Source organism: Panthera tigris, chromosome A2, assembly GCF_018350195.1.
Source record: "Panthera tigris isolate Pti1 chromosome A2, P.tigris_Pti1_mat1.1, whole genome shotgun sequence".
Lineage (NCBI taxonomy): Eukaryota > Metazoa > Chordata > Mammalia > Carnivora > Felidae > Panthera > Panthera tigris.
Genome location: NC_056661.1, coordinates 36,290,336 through 36,317,910, shown reverse-complemented (window position 1 = coordinate 36,317,910; position 27,575 = coordinate 36,290,336). Strand labels below are relative to the sequence as shown.

The following is a 27,575-nucleotide window of genomic DNA, read 5'->3' as shown; positions in this document are numbered from 1 at the left end:
TAAATATTCAGGATGAATGTTCAGTTTACCTTTACGAGGTCCTTTGTTGTAGAACATGATTGGAGTTACAGATTGACTCGTTTGTTTGTTCATTTATTTGTACCTAAAATAATGATCAGAGTGCTTACCCCATCCCTGCTACTGTCCCAAGGTGTCAACCACACAAGGTCAAGATAGGCGTTTTTCCTGCGTCAAGAAATCTATTGTCAAGGAGGAGACACAGATAAGGAAATGAAACTCTGTGGGAGGCCCTTGGCCAAGGTGCTCTAGGCACACAGTGGAGGGAATCTAAGTCAGACTGGAGAAAAGCAAAAAGGGAGAGGAAGAGAGCCAAGGAGGCTTCCTGGGGGAGGCAATTCTCAAGCTGAGGTTTGAGGGGAAAGTAGTAGTTGGATAGATGAAGAAACGCAGAAGGGCATTTCAGGCATAGGAAAACATGTCTTTGGTGGAATTATAAACAGTTTTTTAAGGCCGATGGGGAGAGAGGGCAGGAGCAGGGGAGAGAAAAAGAGCGAGTCGGAATCAGAGGCAGAGATTTTGATTGAGAGTAACATCTGAATTTGAATGATCTTTTACTTTAGGATTTTGATATTTTTCTGCAGAACTTCGGGGGCAGGGGAGAGGTTGATTTAGAAGTATCACTGGCAGCAGTGAGGCTGACAGATTTGGGAGAGGGTGACATAGTGGAGGCGGGAAAGGAGGGGGAGCTAGGGGCTGCTGCAGTGACACAGGTGTATAGGTCAGGATAGGCTAGGTTTTGCCATGGCAACAAACAGCTCCAGTATCCTAATGGCTTAAAGTTTGTTTGTGGTTCACACTACCGTCGCATCACAGGTTGTCCATAAGCTCTGCTCATCACTGTCACTTAGACTCACAGAATGTTCTTTCACGTTGCCAGTTACCATGATGGAGAGTGAAGAGCTCCTCGGGACTTGGCACTGGCAACTAAATGCTTGGCCTCTAAGTAACTCCTGTGACTTCTTGCGGGTCCTTGATCAGAGCTGATCAGTCACGCACTCAACTGCAGGGGCCAGGTAAGCAGTCCTACCCTGGAACAGCGTGAATGCTGATGCAGATTTGGTTCCTGAAACAAATTAACGAGCAGGAAGTTTACCAGAGAGCGCACTGGGATCAACACCTGTAGAAGGGAATAGAAAGAAGCAGGAGGAGCAGAGGAGAAAAGGGGCTATAATTCAGGCTCAGCAATGCCTTCGGCTGCCCTCATGGGTAGCTCTGGAACTGAGAGTTGTCCCCATTTGGAACAAGAGGGCTGTTCTTCCCTCCCACCTACATCAACACGTTGTTGGCAGTAGACTGCCCTTGAGAACGCGGAGTGACCTTGACCTTGAGGTAGGCAGCTCTATAAGGGAGGGCAATCCCCAGAGGGAGCTGAGAGCTGTCAGCTTAGAATGTTCCTGGTAGCTGAGGGAATAAGTCTGGGCAGCACATCATGGGGTCTTCTGCAAATGCCTGCCCAACAGGTGCCGGGATCAAAGCCTGAACTGAGGAAGGACCCACAGGAAGGAAGTGGAAAGTAAGGATTGCGTTGATTTAAAGGATGTAGAATCTGGCTTCAGGACACAGTCTCACTCTCAGGGCGGCCTCCTGATTGGATCCTACACTGTTGAAGGGATTGGGCAGCCATGGAGTCAGTTAACAGAAGCAACACATACAGAAAGGAGAGAAAACTTGGCAGATAAATGAAATACGAGTCTCCTTATCGCTGAGCAAATTCATCTCCCACCTTTTCTGGTAACCAAAGACTAGGGTTTTAGGGCAAGGAACTGAGATGTGAAGATACCCCAAAACTGAGAAGGAAAACGGTCTTAATGTTCTAGCCCATCACTTGACAGAAGTATGCTTCTGAAAGACTATGTTATTTAAAATCGACAAAATCAGTCTCAGTATCTTTGAAAAGCATTTCGGAGCCTTTGTCGTCCAGCTTGAGAAACACCAAGTTAAAGACTCTCCTGCCTTTCAGATTGGTGTTTGTTTTTCCTCCTACCGTCCTTTCTCGGTGGAGTGGCAGCACAGAGTAACTTCCTGTTTATCCCCCTCTTCTGTTTATTTTGAACATTGGCTTTGTGATGTCTGATTTGGAGGCTATGGAAAAGTGTGAAGGATTCGAATAGGAAATCAGACCTGTAGTTCTAAACTTTACAGCAAGATGATATGACTTCAAGCACAGAAAGGAGGCAGAAAATTAGACCCTCGTGAAAAAAATTAAAATTGCCATCTCTATGTAATTACACATATGTGTGCCTCTAGGTGTTCATATGTAACATATAGATTCTGGCATCCTTGAAAACAAACTTGGCTTGAAAGAGGCTGATGAATGCGATAAATTAAATAGTACCACTTTCCCCCTAATGTCCTAATCGTTTTTAGTCTCTTGAATTTTGTGTTTTGGGCAAAGCTTGTTGATTAAATAACTATTTTTCCCTAACTAGTGCTTTTATGTAGTGTCCCTGCCTTGACTAATAGCTACTAATTATGTAGCAGCCGCTGTGTGCTGAGTCTTCTGCTTGGCACTTTAATTGCGTTATCTTAAAACAAGACAAAACAAGACCAAAACCCCTGAGGGTTTTTTTTTTTCAATATACAAACATATAAAAGATAGTATGAGTAAAAAAGCCATGCACCCACCACTCGGTTTTAAGACATCTTAATATTTTGCCATGTTTGCTTCAGATACTTTTTAAAAATGTAACCAAACTATATAGAATCAGTTGAAACCACCCTCGTACTTTTCCTCTCTCCCTAAAATCCTACCACTAAGTTCATGGGTCTCATTCCTGGGCATGTTTTGATAATTTTGACACCTATGTTTGTATCTATAAATAGATAACCCTTCTATGTTTGTCAAATTTATAGAGGATATATAATTCTACTGCCTTATTATTCTCTCAACAAGCTTTTGGGATTTATCTCTAAATTCATTTTAATCCCTATATTCCATCGCATGAATATAACCAATCTTTTGTTGATGGATACTTAGGTTGCATACAATTTTTCAGTGTCTCAAAAGACAATAGTGAAAAGTTTTGTATTTGTTTCCTTGGGCTTATGATCAAGAACTTCTCCAGTGTATGTACAGAAGATTTTTAGCTTTATGAGATGCTGTGTCTTATCTTTGTCCTTGTAACAACTCTACAAGATGATATCATGAACCCCACTTTATTGGTTTTATGTACTTATTAACTAATAAGTCATGGTGCTGGAATTTGAACAGAGCTCTGTCTGATTCCAGTGCTCAGCCTCTTGCCACTGACTTGCTACTTTATTTATTAAGAGGTAAACAGCACATAAAGATAGAGTCTTATCAATTTATTAACTTAGTCTTTCACTCAAACAAACATGGGGTGGAAACATAGCCTCGTGCTTCAAAATGAAGTCCGTGCACTCAAACTGCCTGAATTCAAATTCCTAACTCACCTTTTTTAGCCATGTGAGTTCTGAGACTGATTTTTTGGGCTGTAAAATATAGATAATTAGAGTATCTCACTTAAAGCGTTTCTCTCCTGGGATCACGGTAGAAATTAAACATATTGATATTGTCAGTAAATATTGTTAGATATATGTGGGGGTAGATGGTTGGTTGGATGGGTGCATGAGTGCCTGGTAAATAGTTATCTTTATAGGTTCGGTGTTTTCAGTTTCTTATTTATGTGAATAACCATTGGAACCCCTAAAGTCTGCAGAAGCCTTGGATCCTCCCTCCTCCTCTCCGCATTATGAAGCTATTAAACTTTCCTCTTCTCGACCCTGAACCCTAGACTCTTATGCACGAAGGCTATGGAACCCCACTGACCGCTGTCTTTCTCATCCGTGTAAGCTCTCCTTTGATATGACCCTGAGATTTGCAACTGCTAAGGAGATCCAGTTATTACAAGCATCATGCTACCCTTGAGTAATGTAGCCAGCAAATATTTTTACAGAAATGAGTTTGTCTCATTAAAATGTGATTAGATGCTTATTATCTGAGAGAGAAAAGGGCCTTGATAAAATAGGGAAATAGAATGAGCTGTAGTTAGCTGGACCCGGTAAAATCAAGGCTTCCTGACTTAGCAGCTGTGTGACCTTGAGCCAAGCTGCTTAATTGCTCTGAGCCTGTTTCTTTACCAATACAAAGATAAAATAATACTCACACTTACATGGTATGAAGCTTAAAAATAACATGGGTTGAAAAACTTGATCCTAAGCTTAATGTTATCATACTAGGAGTTATGAGTGCAAAGTCTGACCAGGATGTAACTCCAAACACTTTTCATTTAATAGCTGTATGGCATGGGCAAATTATGGGACCTCTCTGTGCCTCATTTTCTCGTGTTTGAGATGAGGATGATAATAGGGCCTACCACCCGGGGTTGTTGAGGGGACAACACAAATAAATAGATTTCACTAGGGTGCCTGGCTCATGGTAAGCGTTTCAAAAGTGTTAGCTATGGTGGGGCGCCTGGGTGGCTCAGTCGGTTAAGCATCTGACTCTGGATCTCGGCTCAGGTTTGTGAGATCAAGCCCTCAGCTGGGCTCTGCGCTGAGAGTGCAGATTCCGCTTGGGATTCTCTTTCTTCCTCTCCCTACTCGTGGGGTGGCTCGCTCGCTCTCTCTCTCTCTCTCTCTCTCTCCCCTCCTCAAAATAAATAAACTTTTTTAAAAAAGTGTTAGCTATGGCTATTTCTATTTAGTGAACATTTTCAGTGTCAGACATAGTGCTAAGCCCTTTATAGTTACCATTTCATTTAAGTCTCCTAACAGCGACATGTAATAGATATTACTGAACCCACCTGGCAAACGCGGGACCTGTTTAGAGCTGCTAAGTAACTTGTCCACAAGCAAAGATTGGAGCTCCGTTCTGTCTAAATACAAATCCCATTCACTCAGCCATCGTAGGGGATGGGCTTAGTTTGCAAACCATTCAGCCTCTTCCTTTGCCACCTTTGCCTGCCTGAAGTCCTAGGACTGCCGTAGTCTCCATTCTCCTCTGCCAAACCCTAGCGGCATAGCAGGGATTAATGACCTGGTTGAGCCTCAGTCGTGAATGGTCTCAATCCAGGCTCCAGAAGCAACTCAGATCACACCATTCTCTTATGTGAATCCCTCCTGTGACGTCCCAACTCAGAAAAGCCTAGGCTCACCATACCCACAAGGCTCCACGTGATCAGTGCCCCTTTCTCTAGGTTCCTGTACCCCCGCTGTCTGCAAACACACTCAGCTTCTGGTGTTCACTCCTCACACTTGTCCCCTAACTCTTCTCCAGTGACACTGGCCTCCCTGCTGTGGCTTAAGCCCACCAAATGCATTCCACCCTCAGAGCCTTTGCCCTTGGGGTTTTCTCTGCCTGGAAGGAACCTGGGGTTTTCTCTTTTCCTCCTCTCCACCCCAGACTAAGAGGCCACCCCTGACCTTTCTCTTATCCTGCTTTATTTTTCTTCCTAACCCTATTGCCACCTAATGTTAGAACTTTATTTAGACGCTCACTGGTGTCTGCCCAACCAGATACATTAGCTGAAGACGGGCAGGGACTTGGCTTTGTTGGCTGTAGTGTCCCCAGTGCCTGGAACCTAATCTACCCTTCGGAAATACTCGTTGACTAAATGAACAAAGGAATCTGCTTCAGACTTTAAGAAGCTCACTCTAGCCACTCTGCGGGGAGTGTCTAGGGATGGGTAAGACAATTACGAGGCTGTTTCTAATGTCCAGTGAGACCTGCTGGGGACCTGGGTAGGAGTGACGGCAGCCTGTGGTGTAGGGAGATACCAATAATTCGGAGGAGGGAAAAAGTAGCATTAGGGGAACTCTGTCCAAAGGGGATGTTTGCGGTCTATAAAGTTGAGGAAACTTCATGCAAGGAAAAAGCCGTGCAGGTAGAAATGTATTTGTGTGTGTATGTTTATTGCTTTTCCTTATTGAAAATAGCCCCCAGCCAACGTAAGTATTGTAGCTTGAGAATAAATTTGTTTGGGTTCTCTGACGTGTTCTCAGATGTGCCTGTGCTTCCAGTTCATTCAAAAAGCAGTGTTTGAGATCGGAGACTAGGCTATTTCCTCCAGGGCCTGTGAAAACGGACTCGCCCAAGGACCCTAGCTTGTGTGGCCGGCCAGCTTGCAAGTCCCGGTCTGTGCCCAGCCCAGGGTGGGGAAGTTGGCAGTTTCTGCAGCTCTTGTCAGCTCTGACTGTCAAGTGATCGCTGTTTCCTGTGCCCAGCCCTGTGGTTAGGTTCTGGAAGGTGCCCTGTGTTGCCTGACCAATGCTGACAGACACTTCAGACGTTGTGCTTTCTTTCTTTTTTTTTTTTTTTTGGCCTGCTGTGGACGGCTCATCATTCTGACCCTGTCTCGTGTCATGCCCATCCATTGGAGTTACGGATAGAAGGAAGGACCCCCTGGATTTGCCTGGATTCTTGGGAGAAAAGAAAAAAACAACAACATTTTTTTTTCTGGTCTTCATTAGTGTTTAATTAAAAGCTTGCTTTTCCCTAGGTCTTTGGCCGTGTCCAGGCTTTTTAAAATTCTGCAAGCACAGACAATATAAAGAGAATTTGACCCTTTGAGTTACAAGAGCTGCTTATTGTGTCTAATTATCAACCTCAAATAACGACAGAATCATAAGCCCCAGCAAAAAAAGTAATACTAGGAATTTCCCAAATAATTCCTGAAGGAAAAGTGCATCTACCTTTAATAAATACTCTAATACCAGTTTTTAAATGAAATTAATGTTTAAGTTTGAAACAATCTGATCAGGGTATAAAGAGTCTTAACTCTCAACTCATATTTAAATTGATGGGCTTCTTTCTTCCTTAACTTTTTATATGTTAATATTTCAAGGTCTTGATGCCAAGTATTGGTCCAGCCAAGCTCATAAGACTTGGTTCTCAAATACCTTTTGGAAATGATATATTTTAGCGAATGTGTTTTTCCTTTAATAAACTTCAGAAGCCAACTCCCAGTTTCAAAATAACAATTTTTTTCTGAGATGTTAGTGCCAGAGTCTGAACAGTGGCCTTTATTCACGACCAAGTCGGATCAATTTAATTTTTTTTCAGACTCCTACGCTACATTAGGTAACAAATACAGCAAAACTTTGCCACACCTTTGTGCTGTATATTGTGTGTGTTTTAAGTAAATCAAATTTAATTATGGTCTTTCTATCCTTTTCTCTTTCCTCCTGACTTTTTTTTTTTGTATATTTTCTCTGAGCTAACTAGGTCATGTTTAAGCATATGAATAATTTATAATGTATATGTATATGCATGTGTGTGAGTACCAATATACAAATAAATGTATAAATACATGACTGTATCTGAAGTTTTTCCAGAAAGTAGAACCATGAACCAACATTTTCACCAAACATAACTTCTGCTTTTTTTCCCCCATCTTCAACATCACTTTTTTTTTTAGATTGATTTATTTATTTTGAGAGAGAGAGACAACCCGAGTCGGGGTGTGAACCTGTGAACCGCGAGATTATGACCTGAGCCAAATTCAGAGTCAGACGCTTAACCAGGCTCCCCGTTCAACATCACTTTTTAAGTTATGTTATGACCCTGAAGTAATTAGTCAGTGCCAATAATCTGGTTAGGTTCCGTAACAGATGGTCTTTTTTAGGAAGTTGCTGTCAATTTTGATGAAGTTTAGGAAATGAAAACCGATGAACAACCTCATCTGTTTCCAACAGTTTAAAGAGAAGAAACCAGACAACTGGTTCTGTGCTGAAGCTCCCATGTCACCTCCCAGCTCAGCTTAGCTCGCCTGCCTGTGAAATGGGGCCATTCCGTGGCTGCTGCATGGGGGGTACCGAGCATTTAAGTAGGGGGCAGTAGAACGAGTTGCTCACAAGGCGACACTTGCCCCCTCTCCTTCCCCAGCAACCACCCACCCTCTGCAAGACCAGGTAGGAGGTTCCAGGCCTGAGGAACGTGTGAAGAAAAAACACAGATGAAACGGGCAACAACAGTTCGATGTCTCTACACCGAAGCAGCTCCATTCATTATTTACAGATATTTAATGACATCTGTTCTGTTTTAATGGACCTTGTAATGAGATGAAAAGTGTTATCTACTTCCTTTGAGTGGTATGCACATATCCTTTGGGAGTTGGCATCATATGGATGTGAGCCTTAATCCAGTGCCTTATCCCTGACTGGCTGTACTGCCTAGGACAGGATGCCTAACCCCTTTGAGCCTCAGCTGCATCATCTACAAAATGGGGACAGAATATCTCAAAGTATTGTCATCAGGTTTAAGTGAAAGAATACCATTGGACTGCTCAGTTCAGGACTGGGAATGGGACAAGAATTCAGCAAATTATAGTTTACGAAAAAGGCCCTGACTACTAATATAGGCAGAAAAGTCAAGGAAAAGTATCCTAGAAATAAGATGCTGTTTTCCTCCGTCATCTAAATGAACTTTCCTAAAATAAGGATTAGAGAGGCGATGGACATTTTGAAGCAGGAGAATTAAATCATAATTGACCTGGTAAATTGCTACAACCTTTTCAGAGGAAAGCTGAGTTATAGCCAATCAAAATATGAAGTATGTGACCTCTTTGACCAAACATATCCACTTTAGGAAGTCATCTTAAGGATATCTCACATAATGTTATCTGTGCAAGATTTTCGTTTGCACCATTATTTGAAATAGCAACCCCTTGGAGATGTGAATAGGAGAACAGATGACAAAATGATTAACACTTCTGTACCATGGACTCCATGAGATCAGCAGGAAGAATGTAGAACTAGATATCACAGCCTACCCAAATTGTCAGTTATATAATTTTGAGTGAAAACAAAGACTAAAGACAGAACAGTATACAAGATGAGTGTGTGTGTGTGTGTGTGTGTGCACGCATGTGTGGAGAGAGTGAAACAGATACAGATATTATGCAAGAAATGTGTGTATGTATTCCTTTACATGGGAGAATAGGGTTGGAAATATATTAAAAACCATTATATAATGGAAATTATATAATGGAAATATATGATAAAGACCATTAAAATTTTTACCCCAGGGAAATGTAAGTGGATGAAGGGAGAGCTTTCTACTTGTTTTACATTCCTTATTCTTTTTTTTTTTAATTGTTTAAAAACATTCATTTTTGAGAGTGAGAGAGACAGAGCATGGGGGGGGGGGGTGCAGAGAGAGAGGGAGACACAGAATCAGAAGCAGGGTCCAGACTCTGAGCTGTCAGCCCAGAGCCCGACGCGGGGCTCGAACTCACGGACTGCAAGATCATGACCTGAGCCGAAGTCAGACCCTCAACCGACTGAGCCACCCAGGCACCCCTACATTCATAATTCTGAATTTAAATTTTTTATAGCAAGGATATATGTAATTTTTTATAATCTGTAAAGCATCCTATTCCAAACAGTTGATCCAGGTTACTGTGAAAAGTGTTTCTGGGGAACAGGGATCTGTCCTATGTAATCCTGTGTCATTGCATCCAGTGTGTAGTATGTCTCCCCAAGTATTTGTCTTGTGTGTCCATTTAATAATGATTACTAATCATTACCGGAAGGATTACTATTGAGTAAAAAGTAATATTTCTCCTCATCTGAGTACCACAGATTTTTTTTTTATCATTAAAATAATATAAATCCAGGAACACCAGGGTGGCTCAGTTGGTTAAGTATCTGACTCTTGATCTTTGCTCAGGTCATGATCTTATGCTTCGTGAGATCAAGTCCCATGTTGGGCTTCACAATGACAGCATGAAGCCTGCCTGGGATTCTCTCTCTTTCCCTCTCTCTCTGCCCCTCCCCTGCTCTCTCTCTCTCTCTCTGTGTGTGTGTGTGTGTGTGTGTGTGTGTGTGCCTCTCTCAAAATAAGTAAATAAACTTTAAAAAAAATAAATAACATAACATAACATAAGTCCATTAATACAACTGTTATAGAAACGCATGGCCTAGGGGCACCTGGGTGGTTCAGTGGGTCTTGATTTCGGCTTAGGTCATGATCTCGTGGTTTGTGAGTTCGAGTCCCGCATCAGACTCTTTGCTGACAGTGTGGAGTCTGTTTGGGATTCTCTCTCTCCCTTTCTCTCTGTCCCTTCCTCTCTCCCTCTCTCTCTCTCTCTCTCTCTCTCTCTCTCAAAATAAATAAATAAACTTTAAAAAATGAAATAAATGCATGGCCTAGAGTGAAGCTACTTTATCAGTGATATGTATTCACCAGATATTTTCTAAACCTAGAGTGGCATACATATTTACATTAATATAATTTTTTACAAAGGTGAGATCATCCTATTCATCTAATTTTGAAATGTATTTATTTACTGACATATTTAAGTTCTGATCTCTCATTATTTTCCATAACTGTGATATGGAATATCTATTCCATATTATATTCTATGATATGAATATACCATAATTAATTTCCCCAGTCTCCTATTACCAGGCATTTAGGTTGCTTCCAGTTTTTACTAAGTGCTAAAGTGAACATCTTTGTATGCAAAACATTTGTGGGAGAATTTCAGCAAAATAAATACCTTGTTTGGAAATAATTTGGATTTCCAAAAAGGTTGCACCAATTTATGCTGCTGTAGAATGAACAAGAATCCTTCTTTTCCATACCCTAGCCAACAACTTTTGATTTATACCACTCTCCTAGCCAAAAAATTTATATTGCAGACCTTTGTTTCATTTTATTTCATTTATTAGTGGAGCTGTCCCATTTTCAAACTTTGTTATGGGCCATAATGCTTGGAACACTGGAGTTGTTCTTGCCTGAGAACATCAGGAGAATCACATTCTGCATTTTATCACAGTATAAATTGGTTTGCATGTTTTCAGAGCCAGACTTGAGAGCAAATTTTAGTCTCATAGAAAATGTCATCTCAAAGTAGTATGGTATTCTCTTGTATAGTTAAAATAAGTTTATGTAGAGCATTGCTGGGTTAAAATCCAAGTATCCTAAAGATACATTTTCATTTTCCCTCTCTGTCATGCACTGCCATCTTAAGATTTAGAAATAGTGGGGAATAGTTCTTTCTATGTTTGCTATCCTGTTTGATTTCATACTGTGTTTTCCCCCATTTACTATTTAGTGGATTTCAGCAATTTTGTTTTTTCTCTTCTATGAATGTTCTGTACTCCATTTAGATAAGCTGGAAAGGAATCACAAAGGCCTTTATTTATTTATTTTGTAACAAGGGATAAAGCTTGGGGCAGGAGAGCAAAACGGCACCCCATTTATTTTCTCTTTTTCATCTTAGATGCCCTAGGCCTTTGAGCTTATTTGGCCCTCTAAATCCATATTTATTAACTTAAATATAATTTTTCCAGAGTTGAACTGTCTCGATGAGATTTCATAGCCACAAGCGACCATGAAACTGTCTTTTGTCTCATTTTGGGAGCCACCAGAACTGAGGACTTAGGTGGTGGAAACTGCTCGTCCCATTAATGTCGTGGCTGTTCGGAAGCTAGCGCCTTGAGGGTGATGATGGGTTGACCTGCAGACCCATTTGCGTATAGCCTTCCACCAGGGCCAACCTAACTCAGAGGTAAATTGGAATTGCCACAGGAAACCCTTCAACGAGGGCTTGCCTCATGTTTTAGCTATGCAGCACTCCCCATTGGCGTTCTGCCAGCTCCCCACTCTCTTTTGGAGGTGCCCACCATGCACATGGCAAAAGGGCAGGTCCCCGTGCAGATTTCCTACCGTGGCTGCTAAGGAGGCTAGATCTTACTCTGTCTGCCTTCCAGTTCAACTAGAGGACAGGCCCAAGGCCTCAACCTGGCCCCCGGCACCTGTGCACTCCTGCTCTTGGAGTGGTGAGCTGGAGGAGCAAACATTTGGAAGTGAGAGCCACAAAGGCAGCAGTGGCCATGCAGCACAGACACGATGGTTGCATGACATGATACTGGCTGTGTTTGTTCCCTTATGGGTTCTCTTGTTCTCCATTCATTTTCTGAGCCTGCTTCCAAGAGCCAGTTTTTCCCCCTTCTTCCATCCTAAGAGGCCTGATTTGGTCAGGAATCAATATCACCCTCCATGCAACTTGGGAATATTCTGGCTACTCCCTAAGCTAGTGCTTCCCAACTTTTTTTCATGTCATGGAGCACATATGATAATGTTGGTATGGCACCCAGGGTAAATGTTTATGAGGCTGCTCAAGGCTTAAGGTAACCAGTGCAGTCTCAGGAAGATATCAAAGACTTCTAGGGTCACGTCCAGAGGACCCAGGAGCTGACTCCAAGAATTGACCAAGATGCAACAGTTCAAACATCAGTAAAGACAATACTTTTAATGGTTTAAAACACATATAATGTATTTAAATGCAGTGTTTATAAATACTTGAAAAAATTTTTTTAATGTTTATTCATTTTTGAGAGAGAGTCAGAGAGCATAACTGGGTGAGGGGCAGAGAGAGAAAGGGAGACACAGAACTTGAAGGAGGCTCCAGGCTCTGAGCTGTCAGCACAGAGCCCAATGCGGGGCTCGAACCCACGAACCGTGAGATCATGACCTGAGCCGAAGTCGGACGCTCAACTGACTGAGCCACCCAAGCACCCCAGTGTTTATAAATACTTAAAAAAATCATTTGGGCCACCATTGGAAGTGCCAAGTCATTATCTTGAAAACTGGTAAATAAAGGTAAAGAGTCAAGCATTTGCCCTATGTCTCCTGTAATGAATCCTGTCACTGGGTAACCTGTTAATAGATGAAGGGAAATTTCTTTTTTTTTTTAAGTTTATTTATTTATTTTGAGAAAGAGAGTGAGAGTAAGCAAGCATGGGGGAGGGAGAGGGGAAGAGAGAGAGGGAGAGAGAAAATCGCAAGCAGGTTCCATGCTGTCAGTGCAGAGTCCAAGGCAGGACTCGATCTCACAAACCATGAGATCATGATCTGTGCTGAGAACCAGAACCTGATGCTTAACCGACTGAGCCACCCAGGTGCCCTGAGGCGAACTTTCTCATTACTGAAATATTCTTGCTAATAAATAAAGGGTGACAAATAGAAGGTCACCATATTGCAATCCTTAATTCATTAAATGATGTAGCTATTGAGCTAACATCAAAAAAGAGAAGGCCCTCCTAATGGAGGAACACACTTGGTAACCTATGAGACAATCTTGCCAAAGATGATGCATCTGGAATCTGACTGAGTCTTCAGATTCAACCAACTTATGGGAAATACAGTGGATAGAGGACCATGTTAAATGACACCATATAGATATAATCAGCAAAACTCAGCTGGTGAAATGTACAGGATAAACAGCTCAGTTTCTTCAATAAATAAATTACAATGAGATAGAAGAGAGAAAGAAAGCAAGATGAGTGGAAGGGAAACCTATAGGTTAATAGAGATTCAGGAGAAGTATTGACAAATTGTAAAGTATGGACCTTTTCCAGGTCAAAATGGAAACAAACTTGAAAAAAACACATTAGCAAGACAACTGGAAAGTTGAGCACTAACTGGAAATCTGATGATACTAAGTAATATTGTCACTTTTTTTTTTAACATAATTGGGGTTATGCTTTTAAAAAGAGTCCTTATCTTTGGGCACCTGGGTGGCTCTGTCATTAAGCATCTGACTTCGACTCAGGTCATGATCTCGTAGTTCATGAGTTCAAGTCCCACATCAGGTGAGCTTGAGCCCCACTTCTTTCTCTCCCTCTCCCTCCCTCTCTCTCTCTCTGCCCCTCACTCATTTGCTCCCCTCTCTCTCTCAAAAAACAAAAGAGTCCTTATCTTATACATTGAAATATTTACAGATTAAAGTATTTGAATGCTTAGATTTGCTTCAGAGTAAAAGGACAGAAGGACAGAAAGTGGATGAGAGCATTAATGAAACAAGATCAGCCATGTGTTCATAAGTGTTGAAACTGGGTGAAGGATACATGAGGGTTCATTGCACAGGCTGTCACTTTTTGTAAGGGCTTGGAATTTTCCATCATAAAAAGTTTTGTTTCGTTTTAAAAGAAATGCAAAGGGAGAGGGGAAAAAGAAAAAACAAAAACAGAGTCTTCAGAAATACAGGAAGGAAACCTAGCAGCATGCCTGCGTACTAACCCCTGGACACATTGCTCATTGCCTGCAGTGGCCAAACAGAAAGGCTGTATAAGAATGTCAGCCCTGGGTTCAAATCCTGTTCTACACCCACCTGGGGGACTTTTAGTGCCAGATTCGCTAAGGCTCAATTTCTCGTTCGTAAGATAGAGATGAACTACTCCCCATTTCAGAGGGTTGTTGTTCAGATAAAAGAAGATAATCTGTAAAGCATGGGGCCTTGGACCTAGTACCAGTTAGCACTCAGTAAATATGGGCTCTTGACTATTATTTTATTGCGTGTAGCATTTAAAATCAGAAAATTAGGCAAAAGTGAATACATGCACTTTTCAATGGATGTTGGAACATTTTTGATGATTTCTGAACTCCAAGGCCTTTTTTGGTTCCTTTTTCCAAACACGGGAATGAGATCAGATTTTGTAGTATTTATGTCCATCGCCTGAGAAACTGCATGAACCTTATGATGGCACCAAATCAGAAGTCCCTGAGCTGGTCCTGTGAAGCAGACAGAAAGGAAACCCTCACATTGCTTACCTTTCTTCCTCTGTCTTTTTCACCTCTGTTTTTCCATTTATGGTTAAGAAAGTGAGAGAATCTGCCTAGAACAAGAAACTTCCCTCTTTTTCTTCCTGGAGGGGAACATGAGTAATGGACTTTTCCATCAGGGTTGTTTTTCCTGGGCATGGTGTACCCCCTCCAACTGCTAAAACATATGATCCTGAAGGAGACCGTAAATAAACTTCAAATATTCCTTATCGGTCAGTGATGCTGTCCCAGTTTCTAATAAATTATGAAGTAGTTTTCTGTATTTGGTGCTCTTCCTTTTAATTTTAAGTTTATTTATTTATTTTGAGAGTGAGAGAAAGCACGAGTCAGGGAGGGGCAGAGAGAGGGAGAGAGAGAGAGAATCCCAAGCAGGCTCCACACTGTCAGCACAGAGCCTGACGCAGGGCTTGAACCCAAGAACCGTGAGATCATGACCTGAGCTGAAGCCAGATGTTTAACCAACTGAGACACCCCAGCACCCCAGTGCTCTTCCTTTTAAAACAGAAGTTCTATTTGGGACACCTGGGTGGCTCAGTCAGTTGAGTGTCCAACTCTTGATTTCAGCTCAGGTCATGATCCCAGGGTGATAGGATCGAGGACCAAGATGGGCTTCCGAGCTGAGTGTGGAACCTGCTTGGGATTCTCTCTCCCTCTCTCTCTCTCTCTCTCTCTCTCTCTCTCTCTCTCTCTCTCTCTCTCTCTCTTTCTAAAATAAATAAAGAATTACAAGACAGCAGAACTTTAAATCAAGTATGGGCCATTTCTGAGCATGGGATCCTGGAGGGACTACACAGGTCACACACTCATTAGGCCAAGCGCCTAATAGACACCCAAAAACTAGTTATTGGAGTGAATGCAAATCTAAGAAAAGCCAGTCTCCAAAGAGCTCTGACATACAAACTGATAAAAGATTATGAACAGAAACCAGCCTGTGTGTGAAAGGGGTGCATAATTTCTCAACTGCAGGGTTGGCCGTGAGGTGAAAAAGAAGATGTCCACTCTGTTCTCCTTGCAAAACACCAACATAGGCTGTAAATCCCTTGAGGGTCTTGACTGGAGCGTTTTCATCCTGACTTCCCTCACAGGGCCCTGCACATATGTGGTGCTCAGTGAATATTTGAAATGAACTCAGCTGGTCCTGGGTGTGGAAGGAGAGAAGGATGAGGAGTTCTAAAGGAAATACACCTTTCTTTAGTGCAAACCTCACTAAATTCAGGAGGAGGGGAGCTGGCCTTCAAGGTTGTCCTCTTAGTATATGGCAAATGGTTCAGAGCTAGACTCGGCCATCAGATTTTTAGAAAACCAGTACACTGTGGGTGTTGGGATCTTATGGTGCATTTGGCATTTCTCCGGTATATGAAATGCTCTGTAATGAGAGTGATCATTTTGTGATTAATGCAAAGCATTAATCCAGAACAAAAACACACTTCTCTGATCCCTCTAAGTGAGGAGTATGGGATAGAGTTGGTTGTTTTTGTTTTTTGTTTTTTTTTTTCACTATTCCTGAATCACATGTTGATCCCATGATAGGGGGGCATGAGGTTAATCTCACCCTAATCATTTAGATGATGCCCTCATAGAAGAGCAGGGATCTGTTATTAGAAAAAGGTGAATCAGACTCTGAATAGGCAAAACCAACAGACACTCGGACAGTCTCCTCGTTTTAATCCTCCCTCGTGTTCTCACGGCCATAACCTGACCTTGCCCCAGCCCTGTATTTGGGATGTGGGCTTTCACCTGACCCTCCAAGTTGGCCCGGCCTCCCGGTTTTAGCCCATCCTGTTGCCCCCAACTCTGAAACTGGTTGTCCAAACTCTGATTTTCTTTCAACATGAAAAATCTCTTCGCGTACAGTCAGAAATGTCTCAATAGTTATCTCAGAAGGCTCTCCAACCCAGGGAGAAAAGTTGACGGTTATGGCGTTTCTACTGCTATATATACGCAAATAGAAGGTTCCCCAAAACATGAAGTAATTCTCCATTTGCCCAGTAAGAAGATTCAAAACACATGTTTGAGGCCAACTTGAATATATGCAAATTTAGGAATGCAGATTACATAGTGGAATATCTGCTTCTAATGTTTTAGATCATTTGTTCTATAAATTGATAATTTGAGTGATGGTTGTCTGATGCTGTCCCTCTTTTTGAAGTGGTCTTATTCAGCCTCCTCACCTGCACCTGTGTGTTGGTCCTGACACAGAAGCCCCTCCTGGACTCATCCTTGTAGGTCTCCTTGGAGTCACTCCTGCCGAAGGCATTTGAGCTACAGCATTTTTTTTTAAATCTCCATATATGGAATTTCATTGGGAAAACTATTGCATGACATTTTTTTCCTTCCCCCATCCATGGTCTTCCAGCCTAACCACCCACAGCATGGCCTTTTAAAGTGAGGTATAAGTGATTCATTTATTCAATTTTTCTTTCTTTCTTTTTCTTTCTTCCTTCCTTCCTTCCTTCCTTCCTTCCCTCCTTCTTTCTTCCTTCCTTCCTTCCTTCTCTTTTTCTTTCTTTCTCTCTTTCTTTCTCTTTCTTTCTTTCTTTCTTTCTTTCTTTCTTTCTTTCTTTCTTTCTTTCTTTCTTTCTTTCTTTCTTTCTTTCTTTCTTTCTTTTCTTCTCATTTATTCTAACATCCAGGCCCTCCAATTGCGAAATCCCATGCCCACAAATAATTACTAAGTCTGTATTGAATTGTTTGCCATCTTTTCCACTGATTTCCTCAAGTGACCCGTATAAGCATCTAAATTTGGCACTGATTGAGATTGTTTCAGGCTATTGTGCCTTCTCAGACTGTATATTGTGGTTCAAAGTAAGCAGAGTCTTTGAAAGGACTTCAAGGTAAAATCACTTACTGCTCAGGGGTAAGATATCTTTTGGTAGAGGGAAGGGCGGAATATTTCCTCATTAAATACATGTGGTATATGCCTATCTGTCAGGCAAATTCTTTGTGTTCTGCATGCATCATGTCATTTAATTCCTCCAACACCTCTAATAAGACAGGGATTTTTATTTCCATTTTACTAAAGAGGAAATGGATTCTCAGAGAAGTCAGGTAGCTTTTCCAAGGACAAACAGCTACCAAAACCCAGGTTTGAGTCTAGAATTCATGTCATTAACCATACCACACACTTGCACAAAATTTCAGAAGGTTCTTTTTTGGGGGGATGGGAGGAGCATGGTACCATGTCAGAAGCTATTACTTAACTGTTCTAAAAATAATATATATATTTATTATTTTTCCTGGATTCTGTATATTTTTCTTTCCACCCCACTTTGGAGTGTAATGTACTGTGATTTTTTCCCTGGCCATTGAGTTAGTTCAATAGTATTGAACAAATGTCTTTGTTAAATGCAAATAATAAAATAGATCTTTCTGTGAGATCCCAGTCATCCTGCCCAGATTTTTTGTTTGTGGCTGGCATCCCTGCCATTGACTGGTATTAAGATTGCCTCGTGGAATTCTGGGTTTCTTTCCAAGTATAAACGCTGGTGACATAAAATGGCTATGAGTACACAGTTTGAGTTCCATATTATTTCTATTTATAGCATTAAGTCACTTGCCTTGTGCAGAATGTGTACCGACTGAAGCACCAAAAGTGAAGTTTGGATTCTTAGATAGCATAGCCCACCTATGAATGATTATCCATCCCCGATCATGCATCATCCGTGATGTTTAGAGAACAGTAAACAACGTTCCTTCGTGTATTTTAAAGATGTAATGAAGAGAAACTTTAGGTAGCCAAAAGAAATACAAGTTTTGGGGTTTTTTCCTCCCTGTTGCTCGCCTGACTCATGTTGAAAGGCTTTTGTTTTTAATCAAAGCAACAAACGGTAAGGTCATTTCCTTGCGATTATATGGCAGCGGAAGGCGTCAGGGTTTTTAGGTCCCTACTTCCACCAGCTTGTATTTGGAGAAAACACACACACACACACACACACACACACACACACACACACACACGCCACAAGTGCTTAATACATGTGTCCTTTGTCCTGCACATTCTCTCCAGTCCCTTTAAATGAGCCGAGATCATGGTTCGGAGGTAAGAACAATTTCTCTTACAATATTCTGACAGTGTAATTGTGCTTTGTGAGCTCTTACTGGCATTTCTTAGGAAAATCTTGGGCAGATTTTAATATTATACAGCGGTGGAGTAATCTACGTACTAATGTTCTAGAATCTAACTTTCAGAAAAGGAAACTCCAAGAAAAGTTTATCTCCACTCTTTGCAAAAAAATTACTCCTTCCAAAGAAAATTGGAAATGCTCCAGTTTGATACCAAAGTGAAGATGGTCCAAACACCCATCTTTTGGAGGGTTTTCCTGTCATTGTTTTAAATGCTATCTCTGCTCCCTCAAAGGTCCTAAAAGGGACCTTTACTTTGTTTTTAGTTGGGATTTCTTGTTTTTACTTTGGAACTTTGGCAATTGTTGTTGAAGAGTGTCCTTCTACCTTACCGCTCCCCACCCCCCAACCCTTTTTCTTTTCTGTCTTACTTACTTTCTTTTTTTGTGGGTGTTAATTTTGAAGGCTTGCGCTCCTTTATGAATATGGAAAGGACAGGGAGACGGCAGGAACTATGTCAGTAAGCAGCACGAAAATGCTTTTGGATTTCCAGTTGTTAATCATGCCCTCGGCACAATGTGTTTGGAGCCTTCTCTATCTTTGTGAGCGCTTGGCAGCAAAGATTCTGTGGGGATCTAGAACTCATTAGTAGCCTTTCTAAAAGGACCTATTAATGTCTGTCCCTGTCTTGCCTGGAAAAAAGGAGCAGGAAAAGTGAATTTTGTCCCTGAGTCTAGTTAATGGTGAAGACTCTATGTGATCAGAATTGAGCAGCTCAAGGGAGTGACCTTGGTAATATCATTTTGGGGGATGGCTATCAATTAATTCATAAAACTTGCATGATTTGTCAGAGGAAGTTCTACATCCTAATTTCAGGGAGGCTGTTTTTTTTTTCTTTCCTTCCTTGTAAGGTGGTGTTGATAAACTCATCGAGTTTAACTCTGAGTGTCCTTTTTTTTTTTTTTGCCCTGATAGGTAGATGTTGGATATGGAGGAGGGGAGGGAAATCTGGGTTGACTTTAGAAAACAAAGGAAATTGTCTCATCCAGGAGACTGCAAAACCCTTGGGTATAGAAGGAAGTCTGTGGAGGAAGTGGGTAGGATTGGGTACAGAAGAGAAACCTCAAGGAAATAAATACATCACAATAGGGACTGGGATAATACCCCCTTGCCATAATATAACACCACATGTGGACTGAGAAACAAATCAGTGCTCTCTAAATCAGCTCTATCTAAAGGTATCTAATGACCTGAAGGTCTAGAAGGGAATATAGTCTTATCCACAATGTAGTCCTTCGACCTGCTTTTCAGACTGGCATTATGGTGACACAGGGTCTCACATTAGATGGTCCAATTCTTTAGATTCAGGCCATAGAACCTCCCTAAACTCTCTTGCAATGCAGCCCCTTCAGAAATCAGAAACTATACTTCTTAGCAGAAGATCTAAAATATTCCCAGACATTCCAAATCCCAGTCCAAAGCATATTCTGTGTATTCCAATGTATCATTTATTCAGCCCTCCATTTGGAGCCTACAGGCTCCAAAGTGGTGGCTACTAGAAGGGAGGTCCTTACCCACAGATACTACACCCCCTGCCATGGGGCTCAATTACTTTTGGGAGAGCAGGGAATGGGTGGTGGACAATAAGATTGGTTGAGTAGAATTCTAAGGTACGTTTATGCCATTATTGGAGCCAGAAGAAACCTTGTAAGTTGCTTTGGCTGGTCCCTTCATTCTATCATTGACAAGATTAAAATTCAGAGTAGTGGGAGAATGTTCTGAAGATCTCACGTCCCATTAAGGGCAGGGCACAGCCTACAGTCTTCAGAGTTCTGATTCTGTATTCTGTCCACCACTGTGTTGTTTCTAGGAACAGCTGATTGCTTTGTCTAATTTCCAGCCTCTCTGAATTACATGCAACTGGGGTTATTTCTCGTGTATGCATTTCTGTCTTGGAGTACAAATGTGGACACTACATCCCAGATGAAGTTTTGCTTCTTATTCACTGCTACAACTGCTGGCAAAAACCAACAGGCAAGTGGGTGAAAGACCCCAAGAAAAGGAACCCGCTGTCCTGTCACTTTCACCACAAGCTGTAGTGCTAGGTAACAACATACTCAAACACTTTCTCCTTGCTTTGAAAATATTGTAGGAACCTAAAAATATTAGTGAGTTCTTAGTGAAGGCCTGTGTCAAGATCAGTTCAAGTAGGAGACCTTTGTTTGTCCCTGATATGGATTTCACGAAACTCCAATTAAGACTTTTTGGGGGGCAGGGGGAGGGTGCCTGGGTGGCTCAGTTGGTTAAGCCTGTAGCTCTTGACCTCAGCTGAGGTCTTGATCTCAGGGTCATGAGTTCAAGACCCGTGTTGGGCTCTACACTGGGCATGATGCCTACTTTAAAAAAAGGATAAAGACTTTTTTCTTTTGCTTGATGTTGGAAAACTGCAACGTTTTTTTAAGTTTATTTATTTATTTTGAGTGAAACAGTGATCAGGAGAGGGGCAGAGAGAGAGGGAGAGACTCCTCAAGCGGTCAGAGCGGAGCCCAATGTGGGGCTTGAACCCATGAAACCGTGAGATCATGACCTGAGTCAAAAACAAAGCCAGACGCTCAACCTACTGAGCCACCCAGGCGCACCAAGAAAAACTGCAAACATTTTTGAATGAATAGCTTTTTAAACTAGAAAGATAAAGCTGAATATAGGCTAAAATATACATTAACATATGTTAATATAATCTGGCAAGGATAGGCAGACAGTTTATCGTTCCAATAAAAGCAAGTGGAAAAAAGCAAGATATTGGGCACATTCTGTTTATTTTAGATTTTTTTTTTCTTAAAGGAAGCCTTTGTAGATGGGGCTGTAAAGATAGGTTCACTTCTGTTCTCTTACACTGGTTTATTTTCTCTTTTGATTTTGTTTCCTTCTGTCCCTGGGAGTTACAATGAACAAGTCAGCAATATTTGTATTTATGTTCAAGATTTTACTTAATGCCACCTTTTCAATTTGATGTATTTATATTCAGGTTTTCGAGGCAGGAATGGAATTAGTGAGAAACTGACCCTCCGTAATAGAGAATCTTTTTCTGATAGAACAGTGGGACGTAGCTGAACAGCACAGTGGACAGAGAGGGGCCTGGATTCCAGGTCTAACTCTGCCGCTTACTGATCTGCTCTGCGGCCTTAGGAGAGTTACTTCTTCCCATCCAGGCCTCCAGGTCCACATTTGTGGGTGTAGAAGTTAGACTAATGCTGAGGCTCCTTTCCACCTCTAATTATTTGTAGTTACTGCCCTGTCACCCAGAAAAATTGGAGCTCGGTCTGTCTGCTTACTCGCATCTCCCTCTCCCTCGTTCCTCTCTGTCCTCTCTCCTACTCCTCCACTCCCTTCTTTCTTCCTCTTCACTGATATTTTCCTTTTCACCTGGAAAGGAGGTCAGAGCTTGTGCTCCAATGACCCAGGTGCCTGTAAGAGCCAATGGCAGGAGATGAGGGAGGAGCAGACTAAGGTTAGAGTTGGAAATGGTGAAATTACTGAACCTGGAATCAGACACTGAGATCCCCTCGAGAAAAAAATCAGAACCTTGCGAGTGGTGGATACAACTCTTGTACTGAGATGTGACGCTGCTCCTTGGATTCCAAATTCCTTAAAAGTCAACACGTATCTCCCGGGTGTGTACTGCATCCATGATGGGCCAGGTGTGGGCTCACAAAGGTGAATAGATACATCCACTACACTTATGAAGCCTCAACCGGCAGGAGAGTGTGAACAGGAAATCTCCAATGACTCAGTAGCTCTTACAAGCTTCACTTGTATTTCATTTGCCACTCACTCTTGGGGAGTGTAAAAAGCTTTTGACAGGAGGGGTACCTGGGTGGCTCAATCAGTTAAGTGTCCAACTTCAGCTCAGTTCATGATCTCTCCGTTTGTGAGTTCAAGCCCTATGTCAGGCTCTGTGCAGACAGCTCAGAGCCTGAAGGCTGCCTCAGATTCTGTTTCTCTCTCTGTGTCCCTCCCCAACTCATGCTCACGCACACTCTCGAATATAAACATTTAAAAAAAAAAAAAAAGCTTTTGATGGGAAATGGATGTGAATAGCGGAATTTTGTCTGATTTTGAGGTCAAAGGGCTAAACTGACAAGGGTGTATTTAGGTAGAAATCAGACAATGTCGACTGCAACAGTGACACCTAACATACCTAGCGGCCCACTGGTAAAAGTTCTGTTTTTGATGGGCTCTGTCTAAATGACACCAGAGACAGAGGAAGTGGTAAGAGTGCGGTGTTCTGCACCTTAGCCTGTAAACCCTGCTTTGCCACTTAGGAGCTGACCCTCTGATGGGGATCGTTACAATTACCTTATAAGGTTGTTGAGATTAGAGCTAGCCTCTGGCACTGAAGCCACACCCAATAAAGGGCAGTTAATATTAGCTAGTATATTATGATATATATTCTTATTATAGGTTCTTAATATATAATATATATTATAATGTATAATACATTTTATATATACATAATATAATATATTAACTTAATATTATTTGATAGTATTATTTTTCATGTAGCCCAAGTACAGGAAATAAAGTGTCATGAAAATAGACAGACAGCAGCAGAAGATAGGGTGTGCACAGTAATGAATGGTTAATTTTTTTCAGGTCCCTTTACGTTCACGGTAGCGTAAATATGAATCAGTTATTCATCACCCCACATTTGGATCTCTGCAATCTTGCCATTGTAAGGATGTTTACCAGCCTTCCATCGTTTTGGACACATGGGGCTTACCCGACCCTGTAGTCATTTGTCTGGATGTCACTGGGCACAAGTTCACGAATCAATAATTGCAATGTGTCCATTGCAGCCTTCGACCTTGACCTTCAGGTCAAGTTGCCCACCTTTTAAAGGACCTGGTTCTAAATGACTTTAAGGATATGGACCCAATACAAATCTGATCAAAGTTATAGAAAGTCTTCCTGGCAAGATTCTCACCAACACATTTTGCTTATGTTGGGGGAAGGGACGATATTTTCAAGCCTCTCTAACCTCATTAATAGACCTGTGAGAGGTCTGTGGATTCCAGCTAAAGAACTGGAATAAACAGTGTGTCTTTCAGAGAAATGGTGAGAAACGAGTTGGCCTCTGTGTGATGCCCAAGAAACGAGTTTTTCTGGAACTTTGAGCACCTAACCTTGTTTTAGCCCCTACAAGTGTGGTGTCCTGGAATTGACACAGGCTCTGTAGAAGGGACTTAGAATCCAAGAGCGAGTCCTGACGCCTCCTCCTCCGCGGCTGTTGATTCTGCTCCTCTGGGGACAGGAGTCGTACCTTTAGCAACAACCAGGGTGTGGAGGAGGCTGGCTCCATCTTGGTACTTGGCCTTGTGTTGAGTTGAGAGTAAGGTCACTCTAGCGGAACCTGAAGGTAATTGCTCTGTTCACCAGTAGAACAGCCATCTGGCTTCAGGGATTCATCTGAAAATCAGATTTGGCAGTTCGATGTAGAGCAACTGAATGTTGTTTGCGGAAACCGTGCACATCCCCAAGCGCCCATCTCAAGCTGCAAGCACCCCTCTTTATTAGAACAAGTACTGAGCTCCTACACACCCACAAATCCTGCTTTGCATCCTTTTTCCTTCTTTTTAAAATAAACTACTCATCGGGGCGCCTTTGTGGCTCAGTTGGTTAAGCCACGGACTCTTCCTTGGTTTCGGCTCAGGTCATGATCTCACGGTTTGTGAGTTCGAGCCCCACATTGGGTTCTGTGCTGACAGCTCGGATCCTGCTTGGGATTCTCTCTCTCTCCCTCTCTGCTGAAAAGCAGAGTGCCTTTTCAGGGCGAATGCTACAAGCTAAGAAAGAGAGATTAAGAGGCGGATAGGGTCCCTGGAGAAAGACATCACAAACAAAGTACATCATTATTTAATCACAACTGTAAAAAGTACTACAAAGAGAAGTACAGAGAGCTAAAAGAAAAAGTAACACCGTATCAGTGACAGAGCCAGGAGCTATTCCAGACACGCTATATGCACCAGCTCATTTAAACCTCAGAGCAAGACACCACTATTGTATCCATCACGCAGATCAGGAAAGTGAGTAACAGAGAGATGAGGTCCTTTGCTCATGGCCCTGCCGTTAGCAAATTAGCTAAATTAGGATTTGAGCCTCAAGCAGTGTGAGTCCCGAGTCTTTAATGGTAACAACGACACAATGGCTTCTACTACGATAAAATGACTTTTAGTCTATGTTTTTAAGGATAAATGGGATTAGATGAGCACTTGCCACCCTCTCTTGTGCTTTGACATGGGAAGAATATCACACAGAAGAAAAACTAGGAGAGAACCAGGTGGCCGGAGCCCAGAGAGGGAGGGAAGACTAAGCAGGAAGTGGGGCGGGGGGTGGGGGGAGGGTAGTAGGGGCAAGGCCAGGTGGACTGCCTAAGGGAGGGGAGCTTTCTTCTGACTGAATTCGATCAGTTCTGAAGTTAACCACCACCCCCCCACCCCACCCCCCACCGCCAGAAAGACCCTCTCGGGAGCCTATAAGGTAAAGAAATCCAGGGGAGTTCTCCTGAGCTGAGTAGATTATTTCAGATCAGCTTACTCTTATGGATGGAAAACAACCTGCTTGAGGATGTTTATGTGTGTCAGCCACCTGTCCCATTGGTGTCTTTTCCAAGCCAAACATGTTTTCTGCCTTTCCTGGGGCCTGCAGAACTACAGTGTTCCATAAGGGTCCACACAGCCTCGTTGCCCCTGTGGCTGGTTCAATCATCATCATCATCATCATCATCATCATCATCATGGCTCACACTTTGTGGCTGACGCCGTGTTGGTCGCTTCCCGTGCATTCTGGTGTTTCAGCCTCAGATCCATGAGGTAGCCAGGTTCTGTTACTCTCCATACTTTTCAGTTAAAGAAACCGATTTACAGGGGCGAAACACGATTTACAAGGTCCGACCGGCAGAGTCAGGGCTTGCATCCAATGTCCAAGCCCACCCAGGCTTCACCCTACACCATGTTGCCTCCCCGCGCAGGGCACTTCTTATATTACAGATGTGAAAAACATCCAACGTTAATGATAGAACCGATTCTCACACTTGGGTTTTACATTAAGTTTCATTGTCTAGGCCAAAAGTTAGATTTCATAGGGAAAAACAAAACAAAACTAAATAGAACACCATGGATCTTCCCCATGACCTGAAGCAGCCTGTAAACATGTTACAGATTTACTAGCCCAAGAGATACTTTACCAGCCCACCAGCACCTGAATTAGCAACACTGGCAAAAAAAACCAGAGAGATCTCAAGGGGGTGGGGCATCTGTATTTGGATACTAACCAGTAGGTGTTTGTAAGAGAGAAGTAAGAGGCAAAACAATAGTTTTAATAGGCATTGGGTGCAGACTGTGTGCCAAGCTCTGTGCTAAGTGCCTTACATGTATTCATTCATTTATTCCTCACAACTAACCTTATGAAGTTGGTCATATTCATATCTCCATTTAACAGATAAGAACCAGAGGACTTGTTTCTCTTTCTTCCGCTTTTGTCCCTCTCTGCCCTAATCTCATAGTAACCAGATTTTTCTTGTATAGGTGTCCCCAGATCATGTCTCCCCTATACCTAAAAGCCTCCAATAGCCTTCCCCTGCATTTAAAATAAAGCCCGTGTTCCTTACTACAGCCCACAGTGAAGTAAATGACACAGCCCAGTGTTTTTCAGACTTCTGCGTGTATCCGAGTGACCTGGAGGGCTTGCTAAAGCAGATGGCTGAGCGCCACTCTGCATTTCTAACAAGCTCTGGATGGTAGGGACCACACTTCAAGAACCACTGATGAACTCTGTGACCTTGTCTCCCCTGTCCTTTTCCTTTTGGTGGCCAAGCTCCAGCCACACTTGCTGCCATTTTTTTTTTTTTTTCTTAAACTGTTGAAGTCTCTGAGTCTCATCACTGAGAAGTGATGAGTCGTCACTCCCAAGGGAGTGAACCTTGGCTCTTGAGGGACAAAAAAAACAAAAGAAAACCCCACAGACATTGCACTAGTTTGTGGCCCTCCAAAGCTCAACTCCACCCAACAGGAATACAATATATCTGTGTTATCAAAATTTCACGGAGAAGGAGAGCACTAGGGGGGAAAATGTCTAGGGAGGATCCTTAAGAGTGCAGTAGTGAAAAAAAAAGTTGTGCCATGTATCTTAAACAAGGCATACTCCTGCCACAGGGCATTAGCACTTATTTGGCCGTCTGTCTCGAACGTTCTTTTCCCAGATATTCCCAAGACTAACTCCTTATCATTCCCATCACAGATTAAGTGTCATTTCCTCAAGTAGCCCCTTCCTGCCAACGCTAACGTAGTAATTTTCCTGCATCACGTTATTCTGTGTTCTTATTTTCATGGTCCTCAGCGTGATCTGAAATCATCCTGTGGATTGGTTGGTTTCTTTGTTGGCTGTCTCCTCTACTAGTGAGCCTATAAGAAAGGAACTCCTTGGCTGTGTCCCTGCTGAATATCCCGAGTCTGTGATAAATTCTGGCACCCAATGACAGCGTGATAACTATTTGTGAATACCGGAATGGATGGTAATCACATACTGAATAAAATGGTCTCACTGAGATCTGAAGCCAGGCATTCAGACTTTAGACCTCCGGCCTAAGTTCTCCTGAAACCCGAGGGCTGTTGACTGAAAGTACCTCATGGGAAGGATGCAGTCAAAATTTACTGGGCCCCACAGATTACTCTGCTCAACCAGAGTTATCCAACAGGCAAGGGAAAGGAGCAAATTTTCCAAAGCTTTTTCCCAAATTACTTAATTCCAGTCCTATCACTTAATTTTCACACCAGGTTATCACAGGCAGGAAGAAAATGGGGGGGGAGGGGAGCAGAAAATCCCATTCATTTGAGGTGAGGAGATCTGTGCTAAGGATTACAATTTTATCCTCCCATTTTACAAATGAGAAAATGATGGCTCA

General features: G+C 42.2%; 1 protein-coding gene across 6 annotated transcripts in view; it reads left to right on the top strand.

Annotated features, from left to right (window-relative positions):
* The window catches only part of FRMD4B (FERM domain containing 4B), a 322,570-nt gene that overhangs the window by 157,679 nt on the left and 137,316 nt on the right, over positions 1-27,575 (top strand). For 3 of the 6 annotated variants that reach the window (XM_042979399.1, XM_042979398.1, XM_042979396.1), the window contains exon 4: positions 899-1,034. The exons of 2 other annotated variants lie outside the window; for them this stretch is intronic. Coding sequence is in view for 1 of the 4 variants with exons in the window: in XM_042979394.1 (XP_042835328.1) it covers positions 18,570-18,593 (24 nt within the window). In the remaining 3 variants the exon portion in view is untranslated. Of the gene's footprint in view, positions 1-898; positions 1,035-18,511; positions 18,594-27,575 lie in introns of those variants that run through there. One more of the 6 variants, XM_042979394.1, reaches the window with a different exon arrangement.